Below are 27,737 nucleotides of genomic sequence, written 5' to 3' on the forward strand. Positions count from 1 at the left end.
AACACAGAGTAGAGGAAGAGCTCTGGCTGCTTTCATATTGCGAGAGAGTACAGGAATGAGGAAGGAGACACTGAATAAGTTGCAACAACTTGTAAAGGTCTAAGGACTGAAAGTCATGCTTTCCGCCTCTGATCACTCTCACAGAATATCCCTCGGAGGCAGGGACTCTTCAGTTCTTACCCCACGTCCACTGGCTCTTCTGGCACAGCAAACCTAATTAGCACCACCATGTGCAAGAGAAGACACTGGCACTGTGGTCCAAAGCTAGCCAGCATTTCTCCATGCAAAGAGCGGTAATTAGCCCATCAAGGCCCTCAGTTTTGCTGCTTTTAAAATGAATCAAGCCACTCTGCAGAAAATATACTGCCTTCTGGGCTAAGAGGCTCACAGTAAGTGTGGGCCATTGTCTCACTGCACTTGATTCCCTATCTCTGAAAACATGTTGGAAACATTGACATCACAAGTCTTTGAGATAATTATGTGTACATTGTTTGGCATACATTGGGAACTCCCTAGATCCTAGTGCCTTTCTCTTTTTCCTTCACTGAATGTGTATCTGCATTTGATGAAGCAAAACAGCACGGCTGCTGATACCTCTGGATATCCAGCAATCTCATCAGATTTATGGTTTTGTGCTCTGGCTGAAAGCTGCTCAAACTGATTGTTGCCAAAGCACATATCATTTCATTCGTTGTAGACAGTGTATCTTGCAGTAGACACTAGGTGCACTCCAGAGACAGAAAATGGATGAAGAGACCCTGTTAGGCGGTGTGCAGACCAAAAAAGGTGGAGCGAAAGAAACTGGTTTTCTGAGGTCCATTAGCCTGGTCACAGCCGTGGGGCGTTCCATCCTTGTCTTGGTTTCCGAGGTTCCAACCAGCCCCCAGCACAAGCTAGTCCAAACAGAACCCAGGAAAAGCCCCTGTACCTGGCTTCTCTCTTGCCCAGGGGACCCCAAGCTGACCTCTGCTCAACCCCGCAATACTCACAAGGTTCATCAAGGGATCCAGAGGAGCCTCTGGCCAAGGCCAAGATCCTGGATAACACCCTCCAGAACTTCTCATCCCATTTCTACAAATAACTCTTCTTTTCTACTTCCTTTTTTCCTCCTTTCCCTTCTTTTCTTCTTGGCAGTACTGTGTTTAAACCCCAGGGCTTCACAGTGAGTTACTTTTCCAGCCTTTTTCAATTTGAGACAGGATCTGACAAGTAGCTAAGCTGCTCAGGTTGGGCTCAAACTTTCGATCCTTCTGCATCAGTCTCTTAGGGTGCTTGATTACAGGTATGTGCCACCATACCTGGTCCACCTCAACTTCTATAATAATCTTCAGTGATTATGTGAATGAATGACTATCTTCATGGCTTTATCACCTTGTTTCCAGAGATCACATCTGCTTTTGCTCCTAGAAGAGGAACTGGCACAAAGACATCTTGTGCAATCCTCAGCTTTATCTCCCTTTCCTGGCATTAGCCCTTGAGCATATGCTCTCATCATGTGTGGGCTGGACCTAGTGATATGCGCCTCACAGAAAGACTAAGGTCAAAATAATGAGATACCACTTCCCAGATTAGCTTACAAAATCTTGCTGCTAGGGTTTGAATGTGATCCCTCAATGTTCATGCATTAGATACTTAATACTAAAAGTTATGGTACACCATAACATCTAAAATTTTCCCCAAAAGTCTTATGTTTTCAGAGATGGGATCTGGTCAGAATAGGTGCATCACTGAGGGAATGACGTAGAAGGATGTGTTGTTGTCCCTGGCTCCTTTTTGCTCTCTGCTTCCTGGCCTCCATGGGTTTAACAACTTTGCTCTACCATGCTTTTCCCCCATATGATTCCTGCCTTGGAGCCAGCCTACTGTGGACTGAACTGTGACCAAAATAAACCTTTCCTCCTTTGAGTTGTGGGTGTCAGGTATTTTGTCCTAGTCACAAGAAAGTAACTCATATGAATTTTGGTGCCAGAGTGAGGCCAGTGCTGTGACTAGATCTGATCCTGTGGTTGAGAAGCCACTGGCCCTGGTATGTAGGAGGATTCTGGAAAGGTTTGGAGATGCCATCTACAGAAGTATTAAAATGTTGTAAGCAGAGATTTATGAGAGATTCTGCTTGGAGCTCAGAAGGTCAGAATACTGATAAGAAGGTAGACAATAAAGGACAGGATCATAAGCTTTTTTTTCCTTTTTAAATTTTTTTGGTGGCTTTGTTTTATTGGTATATTTTAGAGATGCATAATGATTACATTCATCATAGGGAATTTGTACCTGTACATGATATATCTTGCTTTTTTCTTCCATTCCCCTCCACTCCCTTCAACCTCTCTTCCCCTTCTTATTTACAATGAGCTTTTAGTTAGGAATGAGGACTCTATTGACAACTAAAATAGAGGTCATGCATGTTATTTTCTGCCAAAAAAAAACCTGTCTACATTTTTTTTGCCTGTGTCCTGAAACTTAGTATGAGACTGAATTTAAAGATGGTGGACTGATTAATTTGGCAGGGAAAATTTTAAGGCAGCTCAATATTCACACTGTGACATATTGTTGACTGCTTTCAGCCAGATCTACAGTAAAAAACCAGGAGAAAAGAAGAAGAGTAGAATGATTTGAAAAGCTTCAGCCTGGCCAGGAAGGAAGCACTTGCAAAGTTGGGACCTTGGAGATCTCAATTGCTAAAAAGGTTATTAATCACCACTCCAATTATTTAAATACTGGCTGACCAAACACTGGATATTTTTCATAAGTTTTATAAGATAATATAATAGGAAATATAAAAATGACAATTTTATCAAATTTATTCAATACAGGAATTGATTGGTTGAAACGACACCTACTGGAGCAATACTTGGTATAGTCAGAATGTAAACAAAAGTGCTTCCTGAGTGACTCTCTGGGTAAACTGTTAACTGGTTAAAAAGAAGCCAAAGACGTTGCATCAAAACAAGAGAAAAAATGGCTTGAAAGCATCTCAGAAATCTGCAAAACCCCACCCTTCTTCACAGGCTCAAAGATACAAAAGTCTTTCATTTGAGAAGAGGGCCTGTGGACCTTCTGCTTCAAAAGGACCACCGAGGGAATTGCTTGGGAATTGCTTCACTGTGCTTTGCCATCAAGACACCCAGAGGCCTCTGGGGCTGTCATCGAAGGGGAGCAGACTACTGCTTAAGGTGGTGACAGATCCTGGCATCACTGAAGTGGTGATGGTTTCAGTTATGCAAAATGCAAGAGTTGTAGTCATGGAGGCTTGTACCCAAATTTAAAAGGAAGGCCTGGGAGGCTAGAAAATGTGCCCCTGTGAGAGTGATATGTGATGATAAGAGAATGAAGCTGAAGGTGCAGAGGCAACAGTAGAAAGTCGAAGATGCCAGAAATGTACATTATTTGCTGAAGGAAGCCACAAGCAACTAGCAGAGGCAGGCCAAGAGAGGGGCCAGGTAGGCTGCGACCAGCAAGGCCCTAGGGGCAGGGCCGTCCCAGCGCTTTGGCATGCCAGTCTCACATGACATGCCTTGGGTGCAGGACATGCAGCTACAGAATTTAATGTTTTCCCTGCTGGATTTCATTCTTGCTTTGGAACTTACAATTCAGAACTCTCCTTCAGTCTCAGAGGAGACTTTGCACTTGGACTTTTCAGCAAAGCTGAAGCTGTTAAGACTCTGGTGGCTTACAGATGGACTAAATGCATTTGCATAATGAGATGGCCACGGGCCTTTTGGCAGCATGGAATTTTATGGTTTAGATCTAAAATTTCTTCCTAAAGTCTGTGTTCAGAGGTGGGACCTGGTTGGAAGGTCACTGAGGGCATGACTGGAAGGATATATTCTGGTCGCTAAGCCCTCTTCTGTCTTCGCTTCATAGCCGCCATGGGTTAAACAACTTTCTTCCACCATGCCTTTCTAATGTCATTTCTGACTTAGAGCTAGAAAACTGCAGACTAAACTATGACCCAAAATAAACTTCTCGTTTAAGTTGCAGGTATTTGTTTTTCTTTTTCCTAGAGACAGGAAAGTGACTAATAAACCGATGCAACAATGTTGAAAGGTGAGACCTTTAAAAGGTAATTAGGTCATGAGGCCACTGGCTTCATCTATTTTCTTGGGATTTGGGGTTGGTTTATATATCACTGGAGTGGGTTCCTGATAAAAGGACAAATTTGGCCTCTTCCTTTCCCCTCTTTCTCTCTCCTCTTCCATCAAGTACACTCTTACTGGAGATGGAAGAAGATACTTCCATCTTCTGACATGGGATGACTCAACAAGCAGGTCCCTTGTCACATGCAGACCCCTTGACAGTAGGCTCTCCATCCTCCAGAGCTGTAAGAAATAAATCTGTTCGTTGTATACTACCTCGTCTCTGATAAGGTAGCATAAAACAGACTAAGACACTTTCTTAGCTCTCTCCCTCTCTGTGATAAAACCAGATATCCTGTGGGGAGGCCAGATGGCAGGAGGTTAAATTAGCGAGGTCAGGCAAGCCCTGCCAGGAACTGCAGCTCTTAATCCAACAGCCTAGGACTAATTCTTGGTAATAGTCATGTGAGTGATCCTGGAAGAAGCTTCTCCCCATGTCAGGCCATGAGATAATCACAGGCTCAGACTTGGCTCCATCCTGGGGTGTTACCAAAGGGCAAGAGCCAGTCAAGCCAAGTAACCCTTCCGACTAGGTGCTGTAAATCTGCTTTCATGTGGAAAGCTAGTTTATTTCAGAGATCGATTACATTCCATGGAACATTAGTGACTCCATTTTGATTTGGTATGGACTTCCATGGCCAGGTGCAGTGGCCTACATGCAATGTCTATAACAAAACTGAAGTGCATACCCCTAAATGGATTGAGAAATACATACTGACATCAAAACAAAAGGGAAAAATATTGTAAAGAAACTAAAAGCCCCACCAAATTTGGTCCATCAAAAATCTTGCCGGGGAGACAGGGATTTAGCTCAGTGGTTCTGCCACCTGCCTTGCAAGCAAAAGGTCCTGAGTTCTATCCCCGGTACCAAAAAAAGAAAAAAATCTTGCCAGGGTGTATTTCATTAGAGAGCTGGTAGATATTAGAATTGGGCTAGAAAGATGGCAATAATTTTACCAGGAGGGGAAGAGCTTCCAGAGAGATAAAGGAGCATGAGCAAGTTAGGTTCAGCTCGAACAAGAGGCAGTCATAGAACAACTGCCCAGGGCCAGTCACTGAGCTAGTGACTGGCAAGGCAGCTGCAGGGTCCTTGTCCTGGATGGTTTCCTACCCAGTCCAACACAACACAAAGCCTACAAACAGTAAAGGGACACTGATACTTGGTAAGTGTCTGGAATGGTCTGCACCAGGCTTCATGGTCATATTGGTGTGAGGCCCCTGTCCAGCCTAGGGTGATGAGAAAACCCTCTCAAGAGAGTGCCTGACGGAGGACTAGTGGGCCACAAGAGCCATCCAGACAAAGAGTTGCGCATTGAGCTTCAGCCAAGGGACAAAGTTCCAGGTACACTGTGGAGATTCTGATACCTGTGGCATGGAGTCTGGAGCCTTGCCTGGAAATAACAAGAGTGCTAAAGGATGTGAGTAGCAACTGTGAGAAGGAGCCAGAACCCCCTCCCATGGTAGAGAAGACTTGTTGTGTGTCAGATGTGATGCAAGGAAGGAGAGGAGCCAGGGATGATGTCAGGGGAGAGTGAGGCAGCTGAAACGCAGGCCCACATCAAAGGAACAATGAGGCATTCTCATAAGCTTCTGAGTAGAGGGCTGGCAGGCACCCCTCACCTTCTCCACAAAGTGGCCCAGAAGCCACATCAAGGAGGGATGAAGATGTGTCTGAAGTCAGGGAGTGGCATGAGGTGCTCCTGTGTGTTGGGTCACCAGACTGCAAAGTGGGTCCCATGCTAAGGAAGTGAAGGCTTCCTGAGGTGTGGAGACAAGGTTCCAGCTCCCTCCTCCTGCTTGCATCAGAGAAGCTCCCACTTTCATCTGCTTTGAACACTTCAGTTTTTAATAATTCTTAGAGCTGACAACAGGGATGGATGTGGGAAGGTTCTCTGCTGAAATTCTCTGGTCCAAGGGAGAGATGATGATGACAGTGGAGGCACAAAGTGGACCCATTCGGACCCTGCCCTGCATCAAGCTGAGTCACCACTGTGCTGTGTCTCCTCATACACAGATGGCCTTGGAAGTAGCTCATTCACTGAGGTACCTTTGATTCTCTGCCTCAGTTTGCTCTGAAAAAATCAAACATAAGTCTCTGCACAGAATATCTATGCTGCCTCTGAAACAGGGATGTTTTAAAGGATGTTGTCCTTCCTTAATTCATATGAAGACTTGTCAGAATTGTTCCTGCTCCACTTCAGGTACCAGAACACTCCAGCAGGGAGGGACAGTAATGGCCGCGCTGGAGGGCTCCACAGTCCTGGGACTTCTTGTGCTGCTGTCTTCCTGGAAGCTTAGGGATCAGATTAGAATAAAAAATTTATGTAGGTAAAATTACTTGGCCAGCACACTTGGTGATAAGACACATGTGGAAAGTAAAGGCACTCTATAAAAGATAATCCCAAATTGTTGTCATTTGTTTCCATTAATCTTACTTTGGATTGACACATAATATTTATACAATGCTATGGCTTGGATCTAAAATGTCCCTCAAAAGCTGTATGTTAGGGGTTTGGCCACTAACCTGTGGCACTACTGGGAGGTGGTGAAACCTTTAGGAGAGGGCTTCTGGTGGGAGGACATGAGGCCACTGGGGCCAGGTCCTTAAGGAGGATATTGGGACTCAGACCCTTTCTCACTCTCTTTGCTTCCTGGCCACCATGAGGTAAGCAACTTTGCTCTACCATGTTCTGCCTCACCATGACCATGGACTGAGACCTCTGAAATTGTGAGCCAAAATAAACCTTTCCTAGAAAAGGCACAAATCCATGCAATTAAGAATGAAAAAGGTGAAGTCACAACAGACCCAATGCAAATCCAAAGGATCACCAATACTTACTTCGAGAAACTGTGCTCCAATAAAATGGAAAACACAGAAGAAATGGGCAGATTCCTAGATACATATGAAGTGCCAAAGTTAAATGAAGAAGATACAGAAATTCTAAACACCCCAATTACAATGAAGGAAATTGAAAATGTAATAAAAAACTTACCAATGAAGAAAAGCCCAGTCCTGATGGCTTCACTGCTGAATTCTACAAGACATTTAAAGAAGAACTGATGCCATTACTCTTTAAACTCATCAAGGAAATTGAAAGGGAAGCAATACTTCCAAATTCATTCCTGGAAGCAAGTGTGACTTTGATTCCAAAACCAGGGAAAGACACAACCCAAAAAGAGGACTACAGGCCAATCTCCCTAATGAATATAGATCCAAAACTCCTCAACAAGATACTGGCAAACAGAATACAGAGGGTCATCAAGAAGATCATACACTCTGACCAAGTTGAATTTATCCCAGGGATGCAAGGTTGGTTCAACATTCATCAATCAATAAATGTAATACATTATGTAAACAGAGTCAAGGACAAAAACTATATGATCATCTCAATAGATGCAGAAAAGGCATTTGACAAAATCCAACAGCATTCATGATAAAAACCCTACAGAAAATTGGAATAGAAGGTCTTTATCTCAACCTGATTAAGGCTATCTATGAAAAATCAACAGCCAACATCATACTAAATGGTCAAAAACTGAAAACTTTCATGCTACAATCAGGAACAAGACAAGGATGCCCACTATCACCACTTCTGTTCAATATAGTTCTGGAAACATTAGCCACAACAATTGGAAAAGAGAAAGAAATAAAAGGAATAAAAATAGGAAAGGAAGAAGTTAAACTGTCATTATTTGCTGATGATATGATACTTTACATAGAAGACCCAAAAAACTCTGCCAAAAGACTTCTAGACTTAATTGACAGATTGAGTAGAGTAGCTGGGTACAAGGTCAACATTCAAAAAACTATAGCCTTCTTGTACACAAATATCAGACTCACTGAGAGAGAAATTAGGGAAACAATTCCTTTTACAATAGCATCCAAAAAAATGAAATATCTAGGAATCAATCTAACAAAGGAAGCAAAATACCTCTATACTGAAAACTACAGTACTCTGAAAAATGAGATTGAGGAGGATATAAGAAAATGGAAAGACATCCCTTGTCCCTGGGTAGGAAGAACCAATATAGTGAAAACGGCCATACTTCCAAAACTGCTATATAGATTCAATACAATGCTGATTGAAATTCCAACAATATACTTCACAGAACTAGAGAAAACAATTCAAAAATTCATTTGGAACCAGAAGAGACCTAGAATAGCAAAAGCAATTCTAAGCAACAGAGACATGGCTGGGGGTATCACAATCCCCAACTTGAAACTATACTACAAAGCTACTGTGATAAAAACAGCATGGTACTGGAAAAAGAGCAGACCTGAGGATCACTGCAATACATTAGAAGATACAGAAACAACTCCAGACATACTCAGCCACCTCATCTTTGACAAAGGTGCCAATCACCACCATTGGAGGAAAGACAGCCTATTTAATAAATGGTGTTGGAAAAACTGGATTTTAACCTGCCAAAGATTAAAACTAGACCCATACCTATCACCACACTAAACTAAGATCAAAATGGATTAAAGATCTAAATATTAAGACAGAAACACTAAACTTGCTGGAAGATAAGTTAGGTAGAACTCTTGAAGACAATGGCATAGGAAAAGACATCATGAATAAAAACTGAGTAGCATGGGAACTAGCAGAAAGAATCAACAGCTGGGATCTCATCTTATTAAAAAGCTTCTGCACTGCAAAAGAAACCACCAACAGGGCTAACAGACAAGCTACAATGTGGGAAAAAAAATTTAGCAGCTGTACCTCAGACAAAGGACTACTATCTAGAATATACAAAGAATTGAAAAAAAATCAGACTCCCCAAATTCAAAGACCCAATTCAACAATGGGCATCTGAAATGAACAGACATTTCTCAGAAAAAGAAATAAAAGCAGCAAACAAATATATGAAAAAATGTTCAACATCACTGGTCATTCGAGAGATGCAGATGAAAACAACACTGAGATTCCACCTCACCTCACAAAGAATGGCTGCTATCAAGAAATCAACCAATAACAAAGGCTGGCAGGGGGTGGGGAGAAAGGAGCCCTTCTCCATTGTTGGTGGGAGTGCAGACTGGTGCAACCACTGTGGAAATCAGTATGGCGATACCTCAAAGAACTAGGACTACGGGTCCCATTTGACTCAACTATTCCCCTGCTGGGTAACTTCCCAAGAGAATTAAAAGAATACCACAATGATATATGTGCACCCACGTTCATAGCGGCACAGTTTGTAATAGCTAAAGCTTGGAAGCAGCCCAAGTGCCCATCAACTGGAAACTGGATAAAGAAGATGTGGTTTTTCAATAAAATGGACTACTACTCAGCCATAAAGAACCAAAAACTAGAGACATTTATAGCTAAATGGATGCATATTGAGGCCATACTCTTAAGTGAAATAAATAGGACACACGTGTAAATACTGAATAGTTTCTCTAGTGTGAGAAACTGATAGTGTAAACAAGGGTTAAAACAATTAAAATGAATAATTCATAATTTGAAATAGGAATAAAAGGTCCAAAGACGAAGGGGTGAAGGGAGGGGAAGGGGAAAGGAAAGGAGGGAAAGGAAAAACCACGACAAAAGAAAAAAAAAGGAAATGATGTCTGTGTAAATAGGGAAGGGTGGAGGAGGTAAAGGGCACACAGGTAATGGGGAAAAAAATAAGAACCAAGATATATCATGTACAGATACAAGCACCCAGTGATAAATGTAAACAAATTGTACACTTAAAATGTTCCAATAAAAGAACTTAGAGAAAATAAAATAAAATAAATCTTTCCTTCTTTAAGTGGAATTTCTCAGGTATTTTGTCACAGTGATGGAAAGCTAATATGCACATATTATATGATATTGCTTTGTTTGGATCAGTATTTTAGTTAGTAATGAACATGAGAACAATAGGAAAACCCAGAAGAGGAAGTTTACTTAAAAGAGTGACTTGTGATAGTTAATTTATGAAAGAAGAGATATTTCCTGGATAGGTACACAAGATCTAGGAAGAAGGTAGAAATTAAGTGGATAGCTTAGGTTGAAAATGGTTTAAGTTAAAAAGCACATATGCAAAAACTGAAAAGATGCTAAAATTAGACAATTTTCCATTTCTTTCTCTTTTTTGTGTGCTGAAGATTGAACCTAGGACCTCACACATGCTAGGCAAGTGCTTGACCACTGTCCTACAGTGCCAGTTCCAAAATTATAGTATGTTTTAGCTTGAGAGTATTGTGAATGATATATATGACATTTTCCTTTTTGCCAGTAGTTTTAACCTATTCAACATTGCCGGTGGGCAGGGTTAAAGGGAGGTTCATTAAATAGAGCCTAAAAGTGCTGCTTGAATATTCAATACTGGGAGAATTTGAGGGGTCTAAAAGTGTCACTGACCAGACCACTTCAGAGAGAAGGTAAGAGCCCACTCCTCATAGAAAAAAAGTTTTGCGAGTCAAATTCATCAGGACAGTTATTCAAAAACAATTTTAGAAGAAGAAAAGGGAATTGATGTCACATGGTCACTTTTTTATCTCATGTAAATTCCTTTTTAATACTTAAACCTTAATTGCTTTCCTTATTGAAATGTCTTTCTTACGATTTCTGACTGGTAACTTTAGAGAAAAAAAACACTATCTTAATACTTTCTCTGATAACTCCAATTCATTTTCATTTCCTTGTCTACTTCCAAGGATGAATCTATATTTAGACAGCAGAAATATGAAAGGGAAGGTGAGGGATGATTAGAGAGTCAAGAAACAAAAAGTAAGTGATTGCAAATCACTGGCAAAATTAATTATTGGTAGGAAATTATAAAAGTTTCTTCAGTATTAAGAAATCACATTTCCCCTTTGTGTCACAGACTCATGCGATCACAGGACAGTCTCCTTGGAGGAGGGCACAGATGCTACACCAGGCACATCTTTCTTCTCTCCAACAATCCCAACCCCACTCCAGCATCGCAGTTTCCTCAAACACCTTCAAGTGACCCCAGAGCAGTTAGCTCTGCCTTATAGCAGCACAGGTATAGCCTCCTGCCTTCAAGGCTCAGGCAGTAGATCTGCCCAGCTCTGTCCTTTACCAGAGTTTCAAGGGCTCTGGGCTACAGATTTAGCTCAGTGGTGCCACGTTCAATTCCCAGTTCTGAAAAAAAGGAAGAATTTCAAGGACTCATCAGTGGCACAAAGAGCAACAAATGCAAATGCATCCTCTGGATTGCACCTGCCAGGACAAGCACCTCAATCTTATGGGCCAGCCTTGCTCTGCCATCCTGAGCTGCAGGAAACCTCTGGCTGCAGAGACCTGGGCAGTGGGGCCAATGTGTGGTCAAAGCAAAAATGGCAAAGACAAGGGCAGGAGAATCATGGAAATAGAGTGAGGACTGAAGAAGCACAAAGGAGAAGGGAGTGTCTCCATGAGGAAGAACTTCCTAAGAAGATCAATACACAAGCAGCTAAATAAGCCTAATGGGCCCCACTACTGGATTTCATGACATGTGGATGCACGAGGGCATCACCAGTAGGGGCTCCTCATGGCAAATGTGAGGGCAACCTACCCCACAAGACCTGATACTTCAAAAGAGGCATGGAGAACGTACTTCTGCCTCCTTAATTCTATAAAAAGCTGACACAATATTCTGTGCTTCTCTGACCTTGTGTTTTTGCTAGTGTTTGTTTGCTACTAAACACTGTATTTGATTTAAGTTGAGCTGGAAAGTAGATTTGGTGCATTCATGCTGTGAAAGGCTCCTTTGACCTCTTCATAGCATCGTCCTAGTTTCTGAACTGGAGGTCCTGCAGTGGCTCCTTATACATGACCACTGAGGAGCAGGTAGGCACCGGGCCATTGCATGGTGCTGGCCAGCAGGGCAGTGAGGCCCGGCTATGTGGCCACCTGCCTTCTTCCGTGTCTGTCTCTTACCCAGTGTTCCCAGAACAGGGGCAGCCTCACAGCCCAGTGCCCGCAGCTTGTCCTTGGTGTGGCAAGGGGCATACTAAGAGCCTGTCACAAGGCACTGTAACTGAGCATGCGCGCCTGAGCGAAGAGCTGTTACTTACACCATGCTGGGTGGCTCCTGTCTACTGTGGAAAATTCCTAATTACCCAATATAAATTATTTCCTTAATCCTTAATTTGAAATTATACCCGTGGTCATTTCTACCCAAAAATGCCAAGATAATAGATGCTTAGGTAGAAAAATAATCTTTAATCCTGGCAAAGCAGCTCTGAGGCAAAAAAAACCAACAAACATTTAAGTGACATGTACTCAACTATGGCATCACTATCAAGAACATTCTAGCAGTATGAATGGATTCAATGAGTGAGGACAGAGCCCCAGATGAATGCATTTGTTTCTGTTTTCCCATATGCATTGCTTTCAACTTGACTTTACTATGGACATATATGCCCAGCGCCGAATAGGTACCAGCTGTTACTAGAGGCATAAAGACCAAACAGCAGTCGTTGACTCTGGGTTTTTCAAAGTAAACTCAAAGGATAAAGGTGTGAGCTTTCAGCAAGCCATGTGTATACTGCTCTGCACCTGGACTGCTCAGACGTCAGGATGTGTTAGTGCAAAAGACAGTGATGCTCCCGCCCTCCAACTTACATCCCTCAGTATCACCCCACTTTAGTTCTGTGAAACTGTTTATCTTCTTGGGTGGCTTCATTCCTCCCACTCATTCCTGCAAGCCAGGTTTGAGTCATCTGTCTGTATAGACTGAGGGACTGAGAGAGAAACACAAATCTATGTCCTGAAGGATTCAAATTCTGTGGGAGAGACAGATTTGAGAACAGTGATGATCAACCAAGTGGGGTGTCCTTTTCACCCCAACACAACAGTTTAGAGGTGCTGTAATGCATGCTGCTTATTGTGACACGGGGGACACATGATCCTTGAAGATCTCACTCTAAGTGTGAAGCGGGGCACAGAGTTAACACCAGTGGTTCTCTCTTGGGAGGCACAGCCATGCTGCCTTCTCTAGAAGCCCCTCTTAATCTCAGGTGTGCCTTGTATCTCACCTTGTGACCCCTGCACCCCATATTCCCCAGTGGTGGGCAGAGCAGGTGAACAGCTCTGCATCTCAGACGGGCCTTTCAGGAATCATCACCGATACTTTTGGGCCAACTAGCAGTACACTTAGGCCCTGGCTTCAAGTCCTATTTCAGCTGACTCTCTGCAGCCAGGTCTTAGGCTCCTGATTATTAACTGTGACTGCAGTCCCCAACTCACAGAGCTTGCTGTGGTCTGAATGCTGGTGTCATCCCAAAATTCGTATGTTAGGATCTAACACTCAGTGGAACTGCAATAAGAGGTGGGGTCTTCTGGAAAGTGATTAAGTCATGAAGCCACTCCCCTCATGAAGGGGATTACTGTCCTTATAATAAAGGTGGACAAAGCTGAAGGCACTGTGTTGGAAGCACAGAGCAGGTCATCATCAGATGCTTAATCTGCCAACCCCGACTTTGGACTCCAGAACTCTAAGTGCTACATTTCTACTGTATATACATTTCTTAGTCTGAGGTATTTTGTCATAACACCCTGAACCGACTTGAGACAGTTCCAAGAAAAGTTACATAGAGTATGGACTAGAATCCAACTGGGAGAGCTCACAAAGCTGTCAAGCAGCTCCACAAATAGGTTCACCACAGGCTGCTCCATGGCACCTGTGGATCGAAGTCCAGCTTTGACCCTGGGTCCTGAGAAGGGAGTGAGGGCAGGCAGCTCCAGCCTCCCAGACCAGCAGCAAAATAGTAACATGCATAAAGTAATAGCAGCAACATTTCCTAGAACAGCACAACCTACAGAATACAGGATGAGGGCCATTAGTGCCAGGACTACTGTAATAAATACCACACGGTGGTAATTCACAGTTCTAAAGGCTAGTTGTACAAGACGAAGGAGTTATGAGCATTGTGAGAAAGAAGCTGTCCCAGGCCTCTCCTCCAGTGCCTGGTAGTTTGCAGGCCATCTTTGGTCTCCCTGTCTCCTGGATGCATTTCTTCAATGTCTTCACCATGCTCATCTGGTGTTCTTTGCCTGTGCGTATCTGTGTCTGAAATCCCCTCTTTTATAAGGTGACTGGTATTGAATGAAAGCTCCCTCTGCTGCAGTCTGACTTCATCTTAACTAATTCTATCTGTAACAACTCTATTTCCAGATAAAGTTACATTCTAAGACATAGAGGAATATGACTTCAACATATGAACTGGGGGTGGTGGAGACAGAATTCAGCCTATAAAAGGCTCCACGAAGAGGATTCACAGATGCAGTCCATTGCCTTTTGGGAACTGGGGCAAGTCTGGTCTTTCAGTCTTTGCATCATCAGGGCATGGCATTACTTTAAATGTAAAGCACATTACACAAATTACCTGTTTAACACTTTCCCTGGGTTTCCTCTTGAACCAAGAATAAAATGCAAACACATCCCACGGTCTCTAAAAGTCCTGTGTTCTGGCACATACAAACTTTCATCAAGGCTCCCTCCATTCTCCTCCCTTCCCAAACCCCATAAGGAAACCTTCCTGGTGCAGTCACAGCCACGTGTTTAGTTTCCTCCTGGAACTGTCCACAATTTGATGTAATACTGTGCAGGTTTGTTTATTGACTGTCTTACCCTACAAGAGCTGAAGTCTCATAAATGCTCAGCATTTATGTTCCATGCACTACTGTGTTCCCATTACCTGATTCACCATCTGACACATAGTGAGAACTTAATAATATTTACTGGATTAATAAACACTTTTAGGATGTGAGTCACTCTTGACTTCTCCCTTTCTTAATGTCCACATGCTTTCAATTACGGCTTGGAAGTTATATTTCTCAAATCTACACCCTCCTCTATAGTCCCCTACCAACATTCAGACTTAGAGCTCACCAGTTCTCACCCAGAAACCTCCCAACTTTGAGTGTGTCTCTTGCCACCCTCAACTCATCCTCAACAATCTACCAGAGAGGCTTGTCCAAAAGATGCATGTGACCCACCACCCTCAAGCCTCTGTCAGAGCGCTGCAGCCCCTGCACCAAGGCCCGGCGCGCCACAGCTGTGCACTCCAGTCACGGTCACAGCAAACCACATGGGCCTCTGTGCGAGCACGGGGGCGAAGAGAGGCTACAGACATTTTAGCAAGCAAGTCCTCATCCAATTGTCCTACGTTCCAGCAAAAGGTCTCTTTATGCCCCAGAAAGATCTTTCCAGGGCCAGGGATTTAGTCAGTGGTTCCGCCACCTACCTCGCAAGTGCAAGGTCCTGAGTTCGATCTCCTGTACCAAAAAAAAGATCTTTCCAGAAGCATATGATACAGCTGGTGTTGTGAAGAACGAGTTGAGACATACACAAGTGAAGGGGAAAAGTCCAAGATACAAAGAAAAATAAGCCACTCATACATTTGAAGAATGCTAACAAAGGTCTGCTGTTTTATTCTTACAGATGTTCTTAGACTTCTGAAAAGTTCCTGTCCATTCAGGTTGTGCACATGGCTGTCCATCTTATGAGGACATTCTGCATAACATGGTAATAAGTCCCAAGACAGCAAGAGAACAAATGGAAGGACAGATACAATATAGAATTCATCTCCATCTCATTTAAGGCATACCCATTATGGAGTGCGCATCAATTCCCTGGATATTTCAGAGATGGAAATTTGAAAATGGTAGTCCTATCATCTTCCAGATAGATAATCTTTGGAATAGGGCAGGAACTTCCTAAGTCTTAACTCCATAAAAACTTGGGTGATTATTGAAATGGCCTCATAGGCTTAATGTCAGAATTAACTTCTTGAAATACTGGCCTTTTCCTCTCTGTACTTCCTGGCTCCCATGAGGTGTACAGAAATCCTCTACTGTTCACTTCCACCATGCAGTGTTGTGCAGCCATAAGCCCAAATTTATGCATCGGAAGAATCAGACAGAAACCTCTGAAACATGAACCAAAATAAACCTTTCTTCTTTTTTTAATCCAGTTTCAAAGAAATTTAATATTATTTACATGGTTAATAATAATAATAAATAATAAATAACATTACTTACACAGTTAATATTATTTACACAGGTGACACATTTTCATTTGTTAGAAACTGGTCTTTCTATAATCAAATGGAGTTTAAATTCTGTGTATGTCATTACTGCTGAGGAAATCTGAGCCCTCGTCTGCCTTAAAGCAGTGTTTGATATGATTACTGCTGTGCAGTCAAGCCTTCTATTAATTCACCAACTCATTTAAGTCACCCTGTTTCACACCTCAGTCTAGAGCCGAGGATCCTATTTCCTATGGTAATAAATTGCTCTGGTTGTGGTAACTGGGACAAAAAAAGATGAGCCCACAGATCTTGCTGAGTCACTCAGGACCAGATGCAGACCCCAGCTGATGCTTGTAACCATAGCCTGAGTTCTAGGTTCCATTACTCCAAATAAGTAATTCTTAGAGTGCTTACTTAGGCCTTAGTAACCAAACAGCAAAATAATGTCCCGAACAAACAAACAGCCTTATAGCTTTGTTGCTCTGTGGTGACACTGTTAACAACCGAGCACACCATCCTTGTTGTAAAGCTGTAACTACACTAAGTGCTGATTAAGCTTCAGGAAGTATTCAGATAACTTTAGTCCCAAGAGCTGTGTTCTGTGCTCTCCGAAAATATCTCTTGGGATGTAACACAAAATTCAAGTCCTCACAATAGTAATTTTATTAAATTAGTTACTTTATAAAACATGGCAATGTCATAATTGAGAACATAACAATTTACCAAACTGTAGTTATCTGGTGCAGTTTGCTGAGAATGTTTTATAAAGGAAAGGAAATGCTATAACCCTGTTAAAGTTCTTCTACTGCAGCCTAGAAGAACAAAAGAGATTTGCTTCTCAGACACTTGAATCAGGTAGTTTTCCTCCCCAATCCTGAAGCATGCCATCAGTAGAAATAGTCTAATAAATTAAAAACTAGATAAATCTTTCTTCTTTTATGTTGATTCATCATAAGTGTTTTTTCCCAGTGATGAAAAACTAACACACAGAGAAGTACTGAATAAGTGTCAACTGATACTGTTAGAGCAAGAGCTGTCTATTAACAATGAAACTGTGGCTTAAAGACACGGCAAAGTGTACATGTATGCATAGTGTGATGTGTTCATCTATAAAGACATCCTAAGAGGTACGGACATGAGGGGCAGAGGGTAAAGATGATATTTCCTTCATCCAAGAAGAATATGTCAGACCTCTGGACTGGATTCTTTCTACAAGTATACAAGTGATCCAAAGGACACTTTGACCTTGACCCAAAGCTCATGGTCAAAAATCTCTTGCTGAGAAACCACTAGCAGAGCTAAGAGACAACCTACAATGCGGGAAAAAAATTTTAGCAGCTGTACCGCAGACAAAGGATTACTATCTAGAATATATAAATAACTGAAAAAAATCAGACCCCCCAAATTCAAAGACCCAATTCAAAAATGGGCATCTGAAATGAACAGACATTTCTCAGAAAAAGAAATAAAAGCAGCAAACAAATATATGAAAAAATGTTCAACATCACTGGTCATTCGAGAGATGCAGATGAAAACAACACTGAGATTCCACCTCACCCCAGAAAGAATGGCTGCTATCAAGAAATCAACCAATAACAAAGGCTGGCAGGGGGTGGGGAGAAAGGAGCCCTTCTCCATTGTTGGTGGGAGTGTAGACTGGGGCAACCACTGTGGAAATCAGTGTGGAGATACCTCAAAGAACTAGGACTACAGGTCCCATTTGACCCAACTATTCCCCTGCTGGGTATTTTCCCAAGAGAATTAAAAGAATACCACAATGATATATGTGCACCCATGTTCATAGTGGCACAGTTTGTAACAGCTAAAGCTATTACAGCCCAAGTGCCCCTCAACTGGAAACTGGATAAGATATTGTTTTTTTTAATAAAATGGACTACTTCTCAGGCATAAAGAATGAGAAACTAGAGTCATTTATAGCTAAGTGGATGCACATTGAGGATGCACATTTATTTCTAAATGGATGCACATTTATTTCTTGAGTGAAATAAATAGGACACACATATGTAATTACTGAAGTTTCTCTAGTGTGAGAAACTGAAAGTGTAAATAAGGATTAAAATGATTAAAACAAATAATTGATAATTTGAAACAGGAAAAAGTCCAAAGGGGTAGGGGTGGTGGGAGGGGAAGGGGAAAGGAAAGGAGGGAAAGGAAAAATTATGAGAAAAGAAAAATGGAAACGAAGTCTTTGTAAATAGGGAAGGCCGCACAGGAAATGGGGAAAAAATAAGAACCAAGATACGTCATGTACAGGTTCAAGCACCCAATGATAAATGTAAACGAATTGTATACCTAAAATGTACCAATAAAAGAATTTAAGGAAAACAAACAAACAAACAAAAAAAGATCTCTTGCTACAGACTCACAGGATCTCAGGTTCAGAAAGCATTTCAATGTCATCTTCTTTCTTGAAGATTACTTTTATGCTGCAGAGATCACTCTATATTAATTTATGGAGTAACATGTATATTTAAAATATTATTATCATCATCATTATTACTGATATTGGTATTGGCATGCAAAGTTTTTTCCTTTTGGTGGTGAACCATGTCTTGAATGCATAAGCTTTATGTGTAAAAGTATTATTGTTTTCATTTATTGCAAGAACAGCTGGGTGTGGTAGTACATGATTGTAATCCCAGCACTCCAGGAGGCTGTGGTAGAAGGACCATAAGTTTGACCCCCAGCCTGGGTAACTTAGTGAGATCTGTCTCAAAATAAGACAGAAAAAAGACTGGAGATGTAGTTCAGTGCAAAAGCCCTGCTTTCAATCCCCAGTACTGCCAAAATCCAAAACTAAAATATAAAAAAGAACATTAAAACTATCCAAGTTTGGTGGTACATGTCTATACTCCCTGTTACTCAGGGGGCTAAGACAGGAGGATTTGAAGTCCAAGTCCAGTTTGAGCAGCTTGGGAAGACCCTGTCTCAAAACGTTAACGTAAAAGAGAATAAATAGATAGAGATATAGATAGAATATACATAATATATAATATATATAATTTATCATTAGACAATCCTCTGGGACAATTGAAAATGGGCAAATGTATATTCCTTTAATACAAATATTTCTAGAAGACATATATAAATAACTTCTTTTAGTTTCCTTCAAAGCCTTATTATTCTTAAGGAAAAACTGAAAACACTGGACCCCAGAAAACTCTTTCCTCTTCAATAACCTAAAGGCAGTTAGGAAAGTTCTCAAAGAAAAAGGTCTCCCAGTAAATGTATGTGGGTTTTTCTCTTGCTCTCATTTACTTCCTTGCATATTTAGAATCAAATCTTTTTCTATCTAAGCTTAAATTATCAAATCATTTGTTGAAAAGCCTGACCTTTCTCCAAAGTCTGTTTTCGGTGCCACTGTCACGAATCAGTTGGCTGTGGTTTACAGATTTACTTGCCAAGGTGCATGCAGTAAGAGGTTAAAAAGCAATCTAAAACTGAGAGCTGAATTTTGAGCCAGTTTTTGTTAATGAAGCATCTCTGGCTCCTACTTGTGCCTCTGAGGGATAAAATGGGGAGAAGCAGAGGACGCTGAGCCTTGGGACTGCAGACGAACCCTACACAATCTCAGACTTCCAGAGAGGGGAGAAAAACATCACCTGAAACCTCTACAAAATGTTGTGTACAGTCAAAATTGCCAGGCGTTCCAAGAAATAGAACTAAGTGAGAAAAGAGACAATAGAAATGGAACCAGAGATGGCCCAGATGTTGCAGTTTTCAGGCATGGATTTCATGATTGTCATGTCCAAGAAAACAGGTTGCAAGGTGAAGAATCTCACCAGAGAACTGACATCAATTAGAATCAAATTAAAATTTTAGAACTGAAGAAGCATCACTGAAATTAAGAAGGCTTTAACAGGTCACTGGATCCAGGTGAAGAGTGAGATATTGTACTTAGTTACACTAGAAGGCTTCCCACTGCCTGGATCAGTGGGAAAAAGAACCTCACAAGCATGAAGGACAAAGCTGACAGGGGAGAAATGTGTAACCTTCATGGGACTGGAGTATCAGAACAAAAGAGAAAATGGTATGGAAGCAGTATTTTAAGAAATAATACCCATTTCTCTGTGATGAAAAATTCAAAATCCCCTCTTGCAGCTATTCTGAAAGGTACAGTTTTCACCCTACTGTGCAGCAGAAAACCAGGGCTGCTGCTTCTTACCTACCTGTAACACTGTACTCATTAGTCAGCTTCTCAACCTCCTCCTTCTCCTCTTCTCCCAGACTCTGGTAACTGCTGTTCTACTCCTACAAAATCAACTTTTCCTCTCTTCTTTAAATACATGCATACCCCTGTTTGTGGCAGCTCGAATAATAATAGCTAAATTTTGGAAACACCCTCTCTCTATGCCCATCAACAGATGAGTAAAAAAAAGAAAATGTGGTATCTATACAAAGTGGAGTAGTACTCTCCATAAAGACAGACAGACAAACTTGGGACATTCATACGTAACATGTAAATGGTACAACTTGAGACCATAACGTCAAGTGAAAAAAATCAGACAGACAAGCTTAAATATCACATGGTTTCTGAGAGAGAGAGAGAGAGAGAGAGACAGTGAAAGAGAGAGAGAGAGAGAGAGGTAAAAAATGATAAAATGCAGCTTTTAGAAATGAGAAGGGGACCAGCAGTTGGAAGGGGTAGGGAGGGAGTAAAAGAGTCGGAGAGAAAATAAAGGGAGAAAAGGAACTAAGATACATTACAAGCATGTAGCAACCTTCCACAGTAACTGTAATCATGACATGCTGCAAATGTGCTAATAAAAAAAGGTTAACTGTTCAAAATTCCACCTAACGGTGAAGTCATGGTATTTGTCCTTCTATTTCTGGCTTTTTTCACTTAACATTAGGCCCACCAAATCCATTCATACTGTTGCAAATGATTGGATTTCATCCTTTTTATGGCAGAATACTATTCTACTGTGTATAAATACCACATTTTCCACATTTTGTTCATCCACTGATGGATGCTCTGGCTAATTGAAGCTGATTCCATATGCTAATACTAATGTTCTCACCACAAATATTTAAGGTCACAGATACATTAGTTACTCTTATTTGATAATTATACAACGTATACATGAATCTACCGCCACATCACCACATTGTACTCCTAAATATATATAATTACTATATGTCAATCAAAAAGAAAGGAAATAATGAACAAAATTTTTCATACACTGATGAAGGGAATCCAAATATAGTTGCAAAAGTTGCTATGAACCAGGCTGGGTATTTTAGCTTAGTGGTGCCCCGCCTTCCTAGCAAGCACAAGGTCCTGAGTTCAATCCCCAGTACCAAAAAAAACAAAGTTGCTATGAACCTTAGGCAGAATAAATGCAAAGAAAACCAAAATAAGGTTGGATTTTTTGAATCTAGATGCCATCAGAAAAATTTTACAAAGCAATACATCACCCTCCATTACTAACATTTCTGGAATGGAGTTTACATTCCACAGTTCTCCAGGCTTTAATAGAAACATGGTTGTTATCTGAATTACTTTCTTGCCACTGGGGAAAAAATACCCAATACCCACAATTTAAAGGAGGAGAGGTATATTTTTGCTCATGGTTTCAGTCCTTGATCAGCTGGTTCCAAGGCAGAAACAGGATGGCAGAGGGACATGTTGGAGGAAAAGATGCTCACCCCACGGCAACCAGAAAGCAGAGAGGGAAGGGAGGAGTCGGGGACAAGAATACACTCCCTTTCATGTCACACCTCCAATGACCACCTTCATCCAGGCCCTATGTCTTAACAGCATATTTAGCCTCTGAACTCCTCAATGGACAAGTCCACTGAGAAGCAAGGCACATCTATGATCCAGTCACTTTCCATGCACAAGAAAATCTGGGGGAACATTTTAGATCTAAACCATAAGAGCATCACCTCATAAAGCTTCAGTCATAGTGGAATGAAACAGGAATGAGGTTGTTAGATCTTGTGCTTCCCCCTACAACCCCCGTAGCTGCACAACATTCTTCAAGTTTTAAATTTTTAGGTTATATATCATGTAATGAAGCATCTTCTGGTGATGTTTCAAATTTCTGGGTAACAAACATCTTAGTCCCATCATGCTGACTCACTCCATGTCTTAGATTCTGCAGATGCATTTATACTGATATAAATTTGCTTCTTTTGAAAACAAACAAAAGGAGCCAGAGAGAAAGACATATATATAATTTTAAAGATATGATATTCTAAAAAAGGCAAAACTATGGAAAGAGTAAAAAAAAAATCAATAGTTTCCAGGAGCTATGTGAAGGAGGGATGAACAGGTGGCGCACAGAGGATTTTAGGGCAGGGGAACCATACCATGTGATACTATGACAGTGGGTACATGTCCTTTCACATCTGTCCAATACACAGAATGCATAACACCAAGAATGAATTCCAATCTAAACTATGAACTTTGGGTGGTAACGATGTGTAAAGGCAGGTTTAGTGATCCTAAAAAATATACCACAGTAATGCAAAGACACTGATAAAAGGGAAAAGTGTGTATGTGTGCTATGTGTACAGAGAAGGAAAGGTAGACAGAAATTTTCCATACTTTCTGCCCCAATTTTAAAACTTCCCATAAAATGAAATCTATTAATTAATTAAATTGGTAATGAAAAGCAATCCCAACACTAGACTGATGCTGAGCCTTGTCAACCTCAAGTGGTTAGCTAAGGCAGTAGCTCTACTAGTACATACAGCTGCCACACACCAGATGGACTGGGCTGCAGGCCCTATGTCGCAGGAAGGGAGGGAAGCCTTACGAAAAGTCTCCACTCTGGAATCCCTTGTGCTTCCGCTAACTTGACACAAACAGGAGCAGCAAGTAATGCGTTCTCCACTAGGATCTCATAAGGATTAGATGAGGCTGACAGCACAGAATTACTACTGGAACATTACTCTTCCCCTTTCCTTTCCTAAAAGACTGTTTAAAGTGAATATCTTGAAAAACGAACTCACTAGCTCCCCTGCATGCAGTCTGTGCTATCCTCAAGCATTCCATGAAGCATTCCACGGAGGATTTCTATGGGGAGCTCCGCACATTTAGATATGTCATAAAGATAAGTACAGCAGATGTTATGAATATTTCTGTAAAAGAATATTCTCCCGGTCCCATCTGACCCATGCCTAATCTCATCAGTAACTAAAAATAGTGTAAAGAACTGATGATAAACAAAACAAAATCAATCTATACTACAATGGATTGAAATGCAACTCCATGTTCATTTAACAAAAAGGTCTAAAGCTGAATCTTCAGAATTAATGATGTCAATAAAAAGCCACAATGGGGAGGGAATATGAAGGCATAGTCATTGGCTTCCCTAATTTATTGATTGTTTATTGGCTATTTAGAGAAAAGCAAACTAGCATGAGACATTAGCTTAATAATGTCTTAATAATGGAAAGCCCAATAAAAATCACCTCATAAAGCTGCACACATCTCTAAAAGGTACTTGTTTCTATAATATATTCTGCACATGACTGTCATTTCTCTTTCACTCTTTTGTTTTTGTTTTTCATACACTGAGTATGAAATTGAGCTGACTCAATTCCACTACCCAGGTAGAGCCCATTCTCTACTTTGAAATTGTTTTCTGTTGTTGTAAGGTCCAAGTTTCACTTTCCAGCATTTACATTCCTTGAAGCTGTGTCATTTGTCTTCACAGATACAGTGGGGGTGTGTGAAACATGGTGGCAGAAGGACACAGGAAAGAAAAAGTGCTGTTTATGGTGACCAGGAAGCAGAGCAGGGAAACAGCCCCACAGTGGAAGGGGCCAGGGATCAGATACAGATCCCAAAGCCATGCCTCCACGGCCCATCCACAAGTGTGCTTCACTAATCCCTACATGGCTCCCAAGCCAATCAAGCTGACAGTTGAGCTTAACTATCAGAGGCACCACATAGTTGTTGAGAGTGGCAGTTTTTAATTTAAAGGATGAAAGGAGGGTTGTCTTGAGATCTTCTGAGATTTGTACTAATCTCAAGAAATATCTGCGCGTATCTCAACAGTAGTGGTGTTCACGCTCCTCAAAGGCCAGGATCTATTTCAAACAAAGCTAAGGACAAAGCTCAAATCTCCACCATGGCTTCAAGGCCTGTGCCATGCAAGTGCAAGGTACTTCACAGTGCACCTCCCCAACCCAGTGACTCCTTGGCACTGCTCTCCTTACCCACCAACCCAATCACACATACTGTCCTCCTGTTTCTCACCGAGGGACCTACGCACACTGTCCCACCCAGCAAACTCCACTCTGAGTCAGGTTCCAGACTGAGATGACCTCACTGGAGGAGTCTGCTCTCCTCCCATAAGCTCCCTGAGAAGGTGCCCTGCCTAGGCCTTATCACCTGTGGATGACTGCCACTTCCTTAGCATCCTCCACTGCCACCTGTGACTTCCACCCAGAATTTCCCAGCATGCCAGTAACTAAGCTCAAGACTGATCACAAAGAGGATCTGAAAGTTTCAGGTAAATTATTTTGTTAAAATAATTTTGTATCTATACATCTAGAAGATACTTTTTCATTTCATTTTAGGCATGATTTAGTGTTAGACATAAATTAAATGCTGAGTAAAACATTGTAGAACAGATGTAAACAAATAAAACTTCAAAATAAAAAGCAAATACATTAAGAAATGATTACTCTCTATGCAGTTGGCTCAATACTTCTCAAGCAAAGGAGTGACTCGATTTGACTCTAATCCACGAGATCTGCAGCCTACAGGTTGTGTGAAGTTACTCTCTGCTATCCATTTCACCTCTGTATTCTACAGATGAGTGGCCTGAAGATTGTGGGTTTTTTGTTGGTGGGGGTTTTGGAGCCACTCAACCCATAAACTTGCACATGCCAAGCACATGCTCTACCACGGAGCTGAGATATCCCCAGCCTTGAGATGGTTGTTTTTAAGGGAATCACCCATAAATATATTTTACCCTTATATATAACTCTCACTTCAAAAGAAGAGAACACTTTTCAAAACTGGCAATGAAAAGAAGTGATTTTGCTACTAATTTCGGAAGGGATATTTCCATGCACAGCACAGGAAAAGAAGACACAAGTCAGCCTTTCGGCAGGTCCCCACATCCGCTCGCACATCCCCCAAACTCAGGCGTGAAATGCAGCGGTGAGGGCAGGGAAGGCCCCTGGTGTGGGGCAGCACTCACAACATCCTTCGCTGGGGAATCCTGGGAGTCCAGTGTCCCTGGATGCAACATGATGCAGGGAGCTGCAGCGTGGCCTGCAGCCTAGGACAGAAGGCTCACATTCCAAGACATTTCAACATGCCAAGCCTAGCTCAGGAGTGAAGCACCTGTCCATAGGCACAGGGTCTTTCTCACTAAATAATTCCTAAGCTTAAACTGCTTTTAAGCCTGTGGAAACACACCATTCAGGCAAAACACATATTTGATCCTACATTTCTCTTGAAATAAAAAGTCACAGTGGATTTACCCTCAGAGTTCAATCAGAAGACAAAGGTAGAAGCTGGGAAATCTTGAATCCTTTCCTAAGAAACATTAAAAAGCAGATCTCTTGAATTTTGAAAAAAAAAGAAACTAAAAGTAAAAAAGCCATCATTGATACTCACTCCTAATAACAAGTTGGAGAAAATCAATAACCTCACAATTGCACATAATTCCATCTGAAGAATCAATGTGCTGCACACACCTGTGAGGAGGTGGTGTCAGCACATTTCTTAACCACCAGAGAAATTCCTCACTGTGCTGTCACAAACTCTGCCTCTTCATTTTTAAGACCACTCGCATTACTTAAACTACCAACAAATGCTACAGGTTTAAGACGTGAATTGTGAGCTTTAAATCTGCAGGATGATTCACAAGCAGAAATCCACAATGAGAACATCACCAAGAAGGGGTGCAACAGCCATCAGATTAGAAAATAAAATAGCTTCTTACCATGTTTATTGATGACACAGGACCAATGCTGTTAACGTAAATGTCGACATCAATTACAGTTGGTTTTACTGTGGAGACAAATAACAGGTGTGTTAATATCCTGGGCCAGAGACAAAGAGAGGAGAGCACAGTTCAGTGCCCTACTGACTCACACACTAGATCTGAAGGCTTCTTGGAACACATGGGTGGATTTTTCCTGGAACTTGTACTGATGTAAACTGTGCTTAACTTTCTTTCAAAATCCTCAAAGGATGAAAGATTCTTATTTGTATTTATTAACTTCTAGAAAAACAGGACATTTATCCATTGAAAATTGTCAATGGCAGATAACTATAAAGATATTCTATAACAGTCAAGTTTACTTTATAGCAAAAGTGTGAGAGAAAATATAAAATGTTGCCTAAGTAATTTAATGTCAAAGTTTTGCTGTAAAGCTAAACAAGTGTGATGAGCAATATCAGTGATAAACTTGTGTTATTTATCCAAGATATGGCTGCCTAGCTATTGTTCCAAAGCAAAGTAACTCAAAGCAAGATTCAAGTCAGTTCATGCTTCAAAGAAAATTAAGAAACATTTCTCCCTATTATTATTCTGACTTAAAAACACAGATACACATATATTACAGAGTTAGAATCTTGTAACTCAGAATACAGTCCAGTAAGTCAAAGCAGCAGTCCCCAAGCTTTCTGGCACCAGGAGTCAGTTTCGTGGAAGACAATTTTTCCACAGATAGAGGAGAGGGGGATGGTTTCAGGACGATTCAAGTGCATTACCTATATTGTGCCCTTTATCTATATTATTATTACATTTTTTGGTTTCTTTCTATTATTATTGTTATAAGGAATGCAGCCTAGATCCCTGGCACGCACAGTTCACAGTAGGTCATGCTCCTGTGAGAATCTATGTCATGCCACCAGGATGTGACAGGAGTCAGAGCTCAGGCAGGTAATACGAATGATGGGGAGTAGCTATAAATACAGAGGAAGGCTTCTGGCTTGCTCGCTGCTCACCTCCTGCTGTGGACCCACAGCCCTGTGGTTGGGAAGCCCTCATTTAAAGAATTGCCATTTCATCTGTAAGAGTATAAAATCTATATAATCAGACATTGTGGTAGTTAGAATTGTGCATCAAACGTTAACCTGGCTTATTTGTCTTTTAAGAAACCCAGTTTATCTTTGGTTGGCAGAAAGGAGCAGTACTAGTAATCAGGCAGACCACAAGCCAGGGAGTTGATGCCCTCTGAGAGGAAGGATGTTCCCTTTAACACCATTCAGGGAGTGACAGAAGAGTGGTCAGAGCCAATTTCAGAATATTTCTGTCCAGGAGGAATATAAACAAAATTCAAAAGGAGTTTCTATGGAAACGAGAGCTGTATCTGCAATTATTTCAAGACAGCCACCTTCAGTTTTGCTAAACTACTGATCGTTCACAAATGGACTCTGCACTCCACTTCTGCAACTATGAGTTGCATCCATTTCTTGTAAGATTGTGTATAACCTAGGCAATGATTTTCAGACTTCCACAAAATGGAAATCACGATTATGACTTGAGAAAACTCCTCTAACCTGTGTCAGAACAACTAAGTCATGTTAACTTCAAAGAGCAGTTGCACTTTGGGAAAGACTCTGACACAATTCTATGCACTATGCACATAGTACCTAAATTTCATAAAAGTAGTATTCTTCCCTTCAGACTAAGCTT

The 27,737-nt window shown here is 41.3% G+C and overlaps 1 protein-coding gene across 1 annotated transcript in view; it reads right to left on the reverse strand.

Moving 5' to 3' along the window:
- Gabrg3 (gamma-aminobutyric acid type A receptor subunit gamma3) overlaps window positions 1-27,737 on the reverse strand; it is a 574,107-nt gene that overhangs the window by 510,314 nt on the left and 36,056 nt on the right. The window contains exon 3 of the mRNA XM_004872184.3: window positions 26,037-26,104. Coding sequence (XP_004872241.1) covers window positions 26,037-26,104 — 68 coding nt within the window. The remainder of the gene's footprint in view (window positions 1-26,036; window positions 26,105-27,737) is intronic.

Source organism: Heterocephalus glaber, unplaced genomic scaffold (genome assembly GCF_053883595.1).
Source record: "Heterocephalus glaber isolate CG9 unplaced genomic scaffold, H.glaber_assembly_v1.0 deba00001531, whole genome shotgun sequence".
NCBI lineage: Eukaryota > Metazoa > Chordata > Mammalia > Rodentia > Bathyergidae > Heterocephalus > Heterocephalus glaber.